The sequence below is a fragment of the Danio rerio genome, chromosome 17 (genome assembly GCF_052040795.2).
Source record: "Danio rerio strain M-AB ecotype USA chromosome 17, GRCz13ab, whole genome shotgun sequence".
Classification (NCBI taxonomy): Eukaryota; Metazoa; Chordata; class Actinopteri; order Cypriniformes; family Danionidae; genus Danio; species Danio rerio.
The window spans coordinates 732,501-745,606 of NC_141037.1; the positions used below are offsets into that span (position 1 = coordinate 732,501).

At 43.2% G+C, this 13,106-nt stretch overlaps 2 protein-coding genes across 4 annotated transcripts in view; both read left to right on the forward strand.

Annotated features, from left to right (window-relative positions):
* Positions 1 to 1,439, forward strand: part of LOC141378485 (KATNB1-like protein 1) — a 46,779-nt gene extending 45,340 nt beyond the window's left edge. Inside the window, exons 6-10 of one of the 2 annotated variants that reach the window (XR_015512942.1) lie at positions 585 to 718; positions 760 to 882; positions 948 to 1,037; positions 1,101 to 1,194; positions 1,339 to 1,439. Coding sequence is in view for 1 of the 2 variants with exons in the window: in XM_087290095.1 (XP_087146221.1) it covers positions 585 to 635; positions 793 to 882; positions 948 to 1,037; positions 1,101 to 1,194; positions 1,339 to 1,368 (355 nt within the window). In the remaining variant the exon portion in view is untranslated. The remainder of the gene's footprint in view (positions 1 to 584; positions 719 to 759; positions 883 to 947; positions 1,038 to 1,100; positions 1,195 to 1,338) is intronic. The other variant, XM_087290095.1, reaches the window with a different exon arrangement.
* A 1,227-nt stretch (positions 1,440 to 2,666) lies between these two features.
* Positions 2,667 to 12,307, forward strand: emc7a (ER membrane protein complex subunit 7a). 2 transcript variants are annotated; one of them, NM_001441563.2, is given in 5 exon segments: positions 2,667 to 3,016; positions 9,543 to 9,662; positions 9,941 to 10,079; positions 10,329 to 10,409; positions 11,912 to 12,307. In NM_001441563.2, coding segments are annotated over 5 exon segments (780 nt in total). In that variant the 5' UTR covers positions 2,667 to 2,792; the 3' UTR covers positions 12,128 to 12,307.
* Positions 12,308 to 13,106: the final 799 nt, after the last annotated feature.

Genomic DNA, 13,106 nt, shown 5'->3' on the forward strand with positions numbered 1-13,106 from the left:
CCTTTACCAGTAACCCTTCCCCTTCATAATCAGCCTCTCCCCTTCACCATCAGCTCCTCTTCTTAATAAGTAGCTTCTCCCCTTTATTATCAGCCTCTCCACTTTACCAGTAACCCCTCCCTTTCATAATCAGCCTCTCCCCTTCGTCATCAGCTCCTCCCCTTCACCATCTGCTCCTCCACTGCATAAGTAGCTCCTCCTCTTTATCATCAGGTCTCCCCTTCACCATTAGCTCCTCCCCTTCATAATCAGCCACTCTTCTTCGTCATCAGCTCCTCCCCTTCACCATCTGCTCCTCCTCTTTATAAGTAGCTCCTCCTCTTCATCATCAGCTCCTCCCCTTCACCATCTGCTCCTCCTCTTTATAAGTAGCTCCTCCTCTTCATCATCAGCTCCTCTTCATACTCAGCCTCTCTCCTTCATCATCAGCTCCTCCTCCTCCTTGAGTGCATGAACTGTTCAACATTCAACACTTGTTTAAATCAAAAAAGCTCAATATGAATAAATAAGTGCAATACACTGGCCCAGAATAGTGCACTAGTGTGTGATTTGGGACACACCGTGTTCATTATTCTCCTCCACAGACTGCAGGACACCAGTCTGCTCATCCACTGTCTGCCGGCGCTCACCAGCAGGTACAGGACCTGAATCCACACAGACGAGTGTGTTTGCTGGAGTGTTTAATGGACTGTGCTTGCCAGAGTGTGTGTGCTGGAGTGTGAGTGCTGCAGTGTGTGTGCTGCAGTGTGTGTGTTGGAGTGTGTGTTGTGTATTACCTGCTCTGTCCTTCAGTCTGCAGCAGGGCTCCGCTCAGCTCACCGTGGGCTTCTGTGTGGATCTCTTTCCTCTGGTCTGGAATATTCTGCAGAGTCCTTTTGAAGAGTAAGTGTGTGTGTGTGTGTGTGTGTTTGTGTGTGTGTGTGTATAATGATGACTTCTCTCGTCAGTTTTTTGATCACAGCTTTAGTCTGGGTTCAGGCAGTTCTGGAGCGCTGGAGCTCTGTGCTGATCACAGACACACAGTCGTCAGATCACAGGTGAACACACACACACATACATACTCTCTCTCCCACACACACTGACGCTGCTCTGACCTGCAGGAACATTGATGCACTAAAGCAGCATCTGCAGGACCTCTGGACTCTGCAAACACACTTCACATCCGCATCAGAAACAGCAGCACACATCTGGAAGGTGAAACACACACACACACACACACACACACACACACACACACACACACACACACACACACTTCTGTGTCTACACAATAAAACAATAATGAAGGAAGTTCTGATGTCACAAGTTTAATTAATGTGAACTCTGTTTGTTTCTCAGGCCATCGAGTGTCATTTACTCCAGCTCTGAGCATCATCTCCAGTAAAACATCTGTGTGTGTGTGTGTGTGTGTTTGTGTGTTATTAAATCATGCACTGGAATATGTGTGCTGTATTGTGCTTAATAGAGTGTGTTTCTGTTCAGATTGCTATAATAAAAATACATGCTAATGCAACAGAATGTTATCAGACGTGCTGTTGACGCCTCTTCTCCTATCAGTCATAATAATCCAATGTTTTACTTTGTTAAATCAAATGATGAATAATATATATGTAAAAACAATAATAATAAAGAACAAATAATAAAAACTCGTCATTATCAGTAATGTTTTTTGAAAAGGGTGGGTAGTTTGTGCATCATTACTAGGTAAGTGCCTTTTTTTTACCATTAATAATAATGCAGGCGTCACGGTGGCACAGTGGGTAGCACAATCGGCTCACAGCAAGAAGGTTGCTGGTTCGAGTCCCAGCTGGCTCAGTTGGTGTTTCTGAGTTTGCATGTTCTCCCCGTGTTGGCGTGGGTTTCTTGGGTGCTCCGGTTTCCTCCACCAGTCCAAACACATGCGATACAGGTGAATTGGTGAAGCTAAATTGGCGCAGTGGTGCAGTAGGTAGTGCGGTTGCCTCACAGCAAGAAGGTTGCTGGTTCGAACCTCGGCTCAGTTGGCGTTTCTGTGTGGTTTGCATGTTCTTCCTGCCTTCGCGTGGGTTTCCTCCGGGTGCTCCGGTTTCCTCCACAGTCCGAACACATGCAGTACAGGTGAATTGGGTAGGCTAAATTGTCCGTAGTGTCTGAGTGTGTGTGTGAATGTGTGTGTGGATGTTTCCCAGAGATGGGTTGCAGCTGGAAGGGCATCCGCTGCGTAAAAACTTGCTGGATAAGTTGGCGGTTCATTCTGCTGTGGCGACCCCGGATTAATAAAGAGACTAAGCCGACAAGAAAATGAATGAATGAATGTCTGTGTTGTATGAGTGTATGGGTGTTTCCCAGTGATGGGTTGCAGCTGGAAGGGCATCCGCTGTGTAAAAAATATGCTGGATAAGTTGGTGGTTCATTCTGCTGTGGCGACCCCTGATTAATAAAGGGACTAAGCCGACAAGGAAATGAATGAATGAATGAATGAATGATAGCTTTTGAGAATCCAAAAAGAGCCTCATACTGATAAATACTTCTATAATCGCTGTTTTCAAGTTAAGGCTGAATTGCCTCTTGTTACAGTTTGATAACGAGCAGGAAATATTCATGGGCCAAAGACATGAGCACACTGAAATGTGTTTGCAGAACTATATTCACGATCCCTGCAGTGAGCGGCTGTGGCGCGTGACGTCATCACGCAGCGCTGGTTTGACTCTAGCAGCAGGCAGCGGTCTAAAGTCCCGCGTTTATTACTGTTCATTTACACCTGAAAGAGAGAAAATCTTTATTATTCACTATTTAGTATTGGCCGACTGGCGATGCGCGTGCCCTTCTATGTGCGCGCCTGCGTGCCCGCGCTTCTGCTGCTGTTCGGGCTGCACGCGTGTTTCTCACGCGAGGAGGAGGAGGAGGAGATGCTCGTTCATGAGGAGATGCGGGTGCATGTGTCTGGTCGCGCGCTGGTCCCGGGTGTGCGAGCACAGGACTGGATCTCATCTGCGCGAGTTCTGCTGGATGGAGAGAAGCACGTGGGGTTCCTCAGGTGCGCGCATGCAGACGAGAGCGAGCGGGGATAACAAGAGATACAGTTTATTTAGCGCGTGCACAGTCCCTTAATCAATCAGGGATCGCCACATTGGAATGAACCATCAACTTATCCAGCACATGTTTTACATAGCAGATGGCCTTCCAGCTGCAACCCAGTACTACTGGGAAACATACAAACACACTCATACACTACAGACAATTTAGCTTACCCAATTCCCCTATAGCGCATGTGTTTGGACTGTGAGGGAAACCGGAGCACCCGGAGGAAACCCACGCCAGCACTGAGAGAACATGCAAACTCCACACAGAAACACCCTCTGACCCAGCTGGGACTCGAACCAGAGATCTTCTTGCTGTGAGGCCACAGCGCTACACACTGTGTGCATGCAAATATTAATATATTAATGATTCAGTCGGGAAGTAATACTACTTAAATTAAACACTGTGATGACAGACTGACAACAATAATGACACAAACACCCTCACACACATTTATATCTGTTAAATCAGCAGAAAATAAATCGCATCACGCAGGCTGATCAAGCTCAGGCGCACACTTCACTCACTAAAGTTTATCCCCTCAGCTGTGTGCATACTCAGCCCGCACAGGACGCCTATAGACCATTTCGAGAGATGTAAACAAAAACAAATGGTCCCTGTGTGTTTCCTGATTTATATTTTGAATTTCTATAGCTTACGAGAGTCCAAAAAGAGCCACATGCTGATAAATAATGTTATGATTGCTGTTTAATTAGTAAGTTATTGAATTGCCTCTTGCTACAGTTATGAAATAGTTTGATAACAAGTGGAAATGTTTATGGGACAAAGACATGAGCACACTGAAATGGTCTGTATGATGTCAGATTGATGTACCTCAGCATCATGGGACATTGTGTTTTGGGTGGAAATGAAAATCGGGTTGACATCAGAACCAAACGTCAGACTGATGCCAGTGTCCAATGTCGGACAGACGTTGCATTTTGGTTACTTTCCAACGCAACCTAAAAACAACCAAATGAAACATGATGTTACAGCTTGATGTTACCACTATGACGTCTATCAGACGTTGAATTTTAGTTGCCACACCTGACGAATAAATGTCAGACGTCAGTATGACGCTGGTTTAAGATGTTGACTCAACGTTTGATTTTGGTCACTTACTAACGCAACCTAAAAACAACCAAATATCAAAGTCATCATACATTGTTATTAGACATCTAAATAAAGAACACTAGATTTTGGTCAGGGGCGAGGCAGTGGCGCAGTAGGTAGTGCTGTCGCCTCACAGCAAGAAGGTCGCTGGTTCAAATTTCAGCTCAGTTGGTGTTTCTGTGTGGAGTTTGCATGTTCTCCCTGCCTTCGCATGGGTTTCCTCCGGGTGCTCCGGTTTCCCCCACAGTCCAAACACATGCGGTACAGGTGAATTGGGTAGGCTAAATTGTCCGTAGTGTGTGAATGTGGATGTTTCCCATTGTTGCGTTGCAGCTGGAAGGGCATCCGCTGCGTAACAACTTGCTGGATAAGTTGGCGGTTCATTCCGCTGTGGCGACCCCGGATTAATAAAGGGACTATGCCAAAATGAAAATGGATGAATTTTGGTCACCCAACATCACCACCTAAATCTCACCTAATCTTGATGTCTTATGACGTTGTGTGCCTGCTGGGTATGTTCTTGTGTGAACATTTTCAAAATGTATCGGTTTCTATTGAGTAATTTTAAAGCAATTTTCCAGAATGCACATAAAGGAAGGTGAATACCAATATCAACAGCCTATGGTAATGATTCTCAGTCACATCCCAGATGTACATTTCTGATTCACAGAATGTTCTGGAGTTCAGCACGGCAAACACAGAACATTACTCCCATTTAGTTTCCCTTATTATTAGGGGCCAAGCACCGTAGGTGCGTAGGCACCTATTGCTTTCGTTAGTGTTCTTCTTCTTCTTCTTCCGTTTCTTCCGCCAGATTTGAATGGCAGCCCATATAGGCGTATGCGGGAAAGTTGTATAATTTGGCACAATGATAGAGGCCAGTATTAACATTAATCAGACCAAACATGAAGTCTTAAAATCAAACTCTCTAGCGCCACCACTTGTCCAAACTTTCACATACGTTTATCATGATAACTTTTAAACCAAATGGGCTACAATCAAATTTCTTTTTTTCTCTGATTCCTTGGCTCAGTCCGATTCAAACGCACCCTATGACGTCATTTTCCGTCATGAATTTTTTCGCGCTATTTTAAATTTTTCGAAAAACCTACTTAATCGAACTCGTCCTAGGCCGTTTCTCCGATTTTCACCAAAATTTAATCACATGATCTACAGACCATGCCAACCAAAAGTTATGGAATTCAAGTTGATTTGACCAACGTTTTCGTTTAACTTGCGATCAAATTTAACGAAGGACTTGCAAAAATGGACTTGAGACGATATCTCCGCAACGCATTCACCGATTCACACCAAACTTGGTGTGTGTTATGACAACTAGGGTCTGAGGTTACATGCAGAGTTTCGGCGCACTGCCCCCTAGTGGTCCAGAGATACAAAAAACTTGTTTTTTGGCTTATAACGTCTCAACCTTTCGTCCGAAACTCATAAAACTGGTGTCATTACATCCGGCAGAGCATGTCAAGTCGAATGATGTCTGATTTTCACAGGTCAGCCATTTTGGGCGTCGCCCATTTCGATTTTTGGCCAAAAATGCTATATTTTACCAACATATTCACATATCATTACAAAACATGGTAAGCATCTGGCACAATGATAGAGGACAGTAATAACAATAATCATACCAAATGTGAAGTCTCAAAATCAAACTCTCTAGCGCCACCACTTGTCCAAACGTTCATGTATGTTTATCATGATAACTTTTGAACCAAATGGGCTACAATCAAATTTCTTTTTTTCTCTGATTCCTTGGCTCAGTCCGATTCAAACGCACCCTATGACGTCATTTTCCGTCATGAATTTTTTCGCGCTATTTTAAATTATTCGAAAAACCTATTTGATCGAACTCGTCCTAGGCCGTTTCTCCGATTATCACTAAAATTGAATCACATGATCTACAGACCATGCCAACCAAAAGTTATGGAATTCAAGTTGATTTGACCAACCGTTTTCGTTTAACTTGCAATTAAATTTAACGTAGAACTTGCAAAGATGGACTTGAGACGATATCTCTGTAACGCATTCACCGATTCACACCAAACTTGGTGTGTGTTATGACAACTAGGGTTTGAGGCTATATGCGGAGTTTCGGCACACTGCCCCTTAGTGGTCCGGAGATACAAAAAACTTGCTTTTTTGGTTTATAACGCCTCAACCTTTCGTCCGAAACTCATGAAACTGGTCTCATTACATCCGGCAGAGCATGTCGAGCCGAATGATGTCTGATTTTCACAGGTCAGCCATTTTGGGCGTCGCCCATTTCGATTTTTGGCCAAAAATGCTATATTTTACCAACATATTCACATATCATTACAAAACATGGTATGCATCTTCAACCCCATGTCCTGAAAGTCCTTAAAAACTTCTGGAGCAGCGCCACCTTATGGTCAAAAGTGCTTGGCCCCTTAATTGCTGCTTGCAGCTATATTTATTATTATTATTATTATTATTATTATTAAATACTAACCTTTCCAGAGCTCTGAGGTTATTTAGAGAAGGTTTGCTAGGAATGTTCTCCTGACAGTGAGGGAACATTCCTGGAAAACCAGCAGAGACATTCTTGGGCTGTGTTCCACTTTTAGGGTGCTTTCACACCTAGACTTTTGTTTCTGAAATTGTCTTATTTGCCCAGTTAGAGCGGTTCGTTTGGCATAAGTGAATCCAGAAATGGCGTTTAGATCCGCGCCAAAACAATCGGTCTGAGATTGCCTGGATGAGGTGGTCCGACTCAATAGAAACAAACTCTGGAGCGGATCGATTGTAGTGAGAAAGCAATAAGATCCAATCTAAGCTATATCACAGTGTATTATGCATATTCATCCATTCATTTTCTTGTCGGCTTAGTCCCTTTATTAATCCGGGGTCGCCACAGCAGAATGAACCGCCAACTTATCCAGCAAGTTTTTTACGCAGCGGATGCCCTTCCAGCCGCAACCCATCTCTGGGAAACATCCACACACACATTCACACACACACACTACGGACAATTTAGCCTACCCAATTCACCTGTACCGCATGTCTTTGGACTGTGGGGGAAACCGGAGCACCGGGAGGAAACCCACGTGAAGGCAGGGAGAACATGCAAACTCCACACAGAAACGCCAACTGAGCCGAGGTTCAAATCAGCGACTCAGCGACCTTCTTGCTGTGAGGCGACAGCACTACCTACTGCGCCACTGCCTCACTGTATTATGGATATGTCATAGGCATATATGCAGCTATATGAAGAGAGAATTATGAGTAGGGTGGGATGTCATCATTCCTACCGGTAAATGTGCATTTCATGTCAAATACGCAAATACGCATGCTGAAACATTAACGACAGCTGTTTATCCATTAATAAGTTGACTGAACAGCAGTCTTGGTGTATCTGTTATAATGTAAAGCCCATAATGCATAATTCTAGCCAACGGCTATGTATGAGAAAGTCTTACCTCTGATTTATATTTGGTGATGATGTCTGTGGGTGTCAAAATAAAGCGCAGCTTATCGCTTATAATGTCTTATTGCTCATCATCATAAATGAGCAATATCACACTGCTACACCATTATACAGCAGTTCGACAGCACAATCTTGTGTATAAAAATAAAGAGATATCTCCCTACAGTCTATTACAGTCTAGAGTATTTCTCTGTTGCCATCGGTATTGCGACGGATGCCAGGTGTCCCAGCGTTTACCCGGAGACTTTATGGAATAAAAAAGAGACAGAAACTATTTTGCTCTTTCTTATCTATTGGCCTTTATGCGCTTCTCCAAAGTGCTGTCGACTACATACATGCCAGTCAACGATAATGAGTAGACAAAAGGAAAAGAAAAAGACACTCAAACATCCATCGCAATGTAAAATGTTACGTTATTGAAATAAAAGAATGATACAGCGGTAGAGCGACCATCACACACTTCTCCTCAGAGCTCGCTGAACTGAACTGAGCTCCCATACATGCGTGCTTACATCCCAAAGGTAAAACAACTAGAGAAGTCCTCTTAAAGGGGACATTTATACACAATGCATATCAAACATTAGGAGATTGTTACAATATCTCAATAATTAACCTCGAACAGAGCAATCACTATCAGACTGCTGTTGTGTTTGCGATAAGGAGGGACGAGGCTGAATCCAGCTTCTTATTCGCAGCTTCTTATTGACTCTATCTGGTCCACCTTAAAAACCACGAGGCTTCCGTTTGTCAGCTTCTTATCCACACTTAAAGCCTGGTTAATACTTCTGCGACGGGCATGACCCACAGTGCATGCAACGCGCGTGGCTGTGCATTTATACTTCTGCGCGCTGTCTCTGTCGGTCTGCATTAACACTTCCGAAATGCTAGTTGGCAGTGAGGTGTAAATGTTCCTCTGTGTCGAGTTTCTTCTCTGCTGTTTTGCTTTTTCTGAACACTTCCTGGATGTACAAGTGGCTCAAACTCGCTGAGGCAGGAACCGGCGGGCGTGCAACAACTTTAACTATGAGGTAAACACAAAACAAAACTTTCCATCCGGAGCTCCTTCACGGGACTCCACACTTGTAAACAATAGCTCCATTGGGCTCACGTCCAGCTCGCGCCATTCGCGCGGCTCTCGGTCCCGCCCAGACTCATCAGCGCTACCAAGCCGACCAATCACAGAGCTTGCGCTACGCGTCGTTGCGACGTGTAGTTACAATTTTTGAGAGGTGCACAGCAGCGACGCCGACGGCCACAGCGAAGGGCTATGCGTCAGCGCCGTAGCATACGCTGGCGTTTGACGCAGAAGTATAAATCAGCCTTAAGAAAAAACACTAGGCAGGGGCTTATTATGTGGTTCTGGCGCCATCTTGTGGATAGACAACGTCAACCATCAATGGCTGCAGATGAGCTTTTGCAGAAATTGTAAATATTTTAAAATAGGCACCATTCTTTCAAATAAACTGCATAGTTGCAGTCCAAACAACTACATTCTCCACTAAAATAGCCTCAAAAGTCCATTGTGTTGTCTAACAACAGTAACATTTGTCAAACTGTAGCGTCTCTGCTTGTTGCTGGCTGTATGTGGGCGGAGTAATACACAGTGAAGGGTGAAGAGGCCTTAGTGTGATGTTACTGGCAAAATTAGAATCAATCCACAGGTGTAAAAGCAGCCTTAGACACACTCTGACAAACTTCCCTTCCTTAGTTATCCAACTCGGATGCGGTAATTCGCTGTGTTATTGCTTTTGAATGATTGCTCAGAATTTCATCATCCATACTAAAATCCTTCATTATTAAAACCATTGCGATAGTAATATGGGTACTACACTGTGCAGTGCTACTGGAAGTGTTGTGTGTCTGATCTGACAGCATCATTATTCTGTATAATAATCAGCCGGTTCTGCAGGGATGACGGATCTTTCACAGTCAGCAATGTCCCGTCTGGATCATATGTTCTGGAAATCTCCTCACCGACCTACAGATTCCTGCCGGTGCGAGTGGACATCACCTCCGCAGGGAAGATGAGGTGTGTGTGTGTGTGTGAGGTATTGACTGCAGTCCTGCGGGACCAGGTCTGATGGATGAATGCGGGTGCGGGCGATGAGGTCCTCCTCTCTGCACTCAAAATATGGCTTTTGCTGCTTGCTTAAATGATCTGTGATTCTTTTGTGAGCCCTGCGTCAGAATAAAGCCATGTTGGTCAATTAAAGGAGAGAAGTGCGCATACTGACGCTTCTGAAAATCTTTCGTACATGTGGACATAGCCTGAGTCAGTCCTGATGGTGTGTGTGTGTGTGTGTGCAGGGCTCGTGTGGTGAACTACATCCAGACGTCAGAGGTGATCCTGCTGCCGTACCCGCTGCAGATGCGGAGTGTTGGTCTGCACCGATTCTTCACGGAGCGCGAGAGCTGGGGATGGACAGACTTCATCCTCAACCCCATGGTGCGCTACTTTAATTCATTACATACACAGTTATCAAAGTCAGAATTATCAGCCCTCTTTTATTTCTTCTAATCATAATAGTTTTAATAACTCATCTCTAATAACTGATGTCTTTTCTCTTGGTCAGGATGACAGCACATAATATTAGACTAGATATTCTTCAAGACACTTATATACAGCTTAAAGCCACATTAGTAATTCATTATTTTTTGTAGTGACTTACCCAACACTTTTGTCATGTTCTGGTAGGTGCTCATGATGGTTCTTCCTCTCCTCGTCATCCTCCTCCTCCCGAGAGTCTTCAACCCCAGCGATCCAGAGATGAGACGGGTATGTTTATTTATTAACTGTTAATCAATATCTGTTCATTCAGTATCAATTCATCCACTCCACATGAACACATCACTCTGACTAGCTGTTATTCACATCCAAAGATGTGGATTAGACTTATGCACAAAACTGGAATATGGCATAAAACATTAGTGAGTAAAGTGAAGCAGTGTTTCCAGTCAATAAGAAACAGTAGAGCTCCACCTCCTCAGCTCCTGCTGCTCACACACACATTTATATCTGCAGACCAACATTAATGACGCAAAGACCCTCACACACACATTTATATCTGCAGACCAACATTAATGACACAAAGACCCTCACACACACATTTATATCTGCAGACCAACATTAATGACACAAAGACCCTCACACACACACATTTATATCTGCAGACCAACATTAATGACACAAAGACCCTCACACACAAATTTATATCTGCAGACCAACATTAATGACACAAAGACCCTCACACACACATTTATATCTCCAGACCAACATTAATGACACAAAGACCCTCACACACACACATTTATATCTGCAGACCAACATTAATAACACAAAGACCCTCACACACACATTTATATCTGCAGACTAGCATTAATGACACAAAGACCCTCACACACATTTATATCTGGAGACCAACATTAATGACACAAAGACCCTCAAACACACATTTACATCTGCAGACCAACATTACTGACACAAAGACCCTCACACACACATTTATATCTGCAGACCAACATTAATGACACAAAGACCCTCACACACACATTTACATCTGCAGACCAACATTACTGACACAAAGACCCTCACACACACATTTATATCTGCAGACTAACATTAATGACACAAAGACCCTCACACACACATTTACATCTGCAGACCAACGTTACTGACACAAAGACCCTCACACACACATTTATATCTGCAGACTAACATTACTGACACAAAGACCCTCACACACACATTTATATCTGCAGACTAACATTAATGACACAAAGACCCTCACACACACATTTACATCTGCAGACCAACATTACTGACACAAAGACCCTCACACACACATTTATATCTGCACACCAACATTAATGACACAAAGACCCCCACACACACATTTATATCTGCTGATCAACATTAATGACACAAAGACCCTCACACACACATTTATATCTGCAGACCAACATTAATGACACAAAGACCCTCACACACACATTTATATCTGCAGACCAACATTAATGACGCACGCAAAGACCCTCACACACACATTTATATCTGCAGACCAACATTAATGACACAAAGACCCTCACACACACATTTATATCTGCACACCAACATTAATGACACAAAGAAAATAAGATGTTATTTTATGTGCATTTTCCAAATTTATGGGCATTTTTACCATGAATATATTCCAAAATGTATTAAAATAGGTGTATAGAAATACATATAGAAAATAGGTGTATAGAAACCTAAATACTGACCACCTGATTGGTTGACAGGAGATGGAGCAGTCCATGAACATGCTGAACTCCAACCAGGAGCTTCCAGACGTCTCTGAGATCATGACCAAGATCTTCACACCGGCCAAAGGTCATGGGAGGGCAGTGGGCGGAGCCAATGGCCCTAGGAGCAGAGCTCAGGGTCAGAGGGGTGGAGCTGATGATCAGAGAGGTGGAGCTCTTGGTCTGAGAGGTGGAGTTCCGAGGCGGAGATGATGAGACAGATGATCTTATTATTTAATATAAAGAAAGTCTACAGGTTCATCTGATGTGTTCGATTGAGTTCGGTAAACCAGAACACATTATTACTGGCTGTCAACTCATCTGTCAGGAGGTACTGAATAATCTATTATTTATTAAAAGAGTTAATAATTCAGAATAAATGATCATAAAAACACTGTTGTTTTCTTGGTTCACAGATTGTGTAGTTTTATGACGGTCCCTGCCGTGTGTGTGTGTGTCAGATGAGCCCAGTGTGACATTTATGGACAGAGACTTGATCTAAATATAACTGTGTGTGTGTTTCTCCTAGGAGTGACACACACACACACACACACACAGGTCTGACGTAACGTGTCACACTAAACTAAAGACAAAGTTCATCAAAACACTAGATCTCCTTCACTAACCACAAATTTCTGCATGGAACTGACATTTTCATGAGTAAATCATGATTAATCAATACTTTCCTGCTAAAATGTTTCATAATGCATTATGAAAAAATTCACAAACACAATAGTCATGTAGACCCGGGGCTTATAAACAAGTGTAATAAAACCTTACATATAATTAATGTGTTAATTACAGGATGAATGAAAAGTAACTAGACAATAAAGATGTATATTAGGGTAGATTTATATTGGTGGTGGGCTGTTATCGGCGTTAACGTGAGACTCTTATCACGCGATAAAAAATATGGCCGTTTATCTGATCTCATAGTTGGATTGGGAGCTGGGTGTGCAAGCTATGATGACTTTCACCTTGATATTTTAGCATGGATGTATACCTGACCGGTTAGCTGTCTGACAAACAAGTGCCTTTCTGAATCACATGATCACATCAGCAGGATGCACTTTTAAATCTGTCACTTACTGAAGACACGACTGACTACGCTTACATGGACATCTGTAGTCGAGTTATCTGCCTTATAGACAATAATATAATGAAGGTGTTTACGTCAAGTGCTGTAATGTAA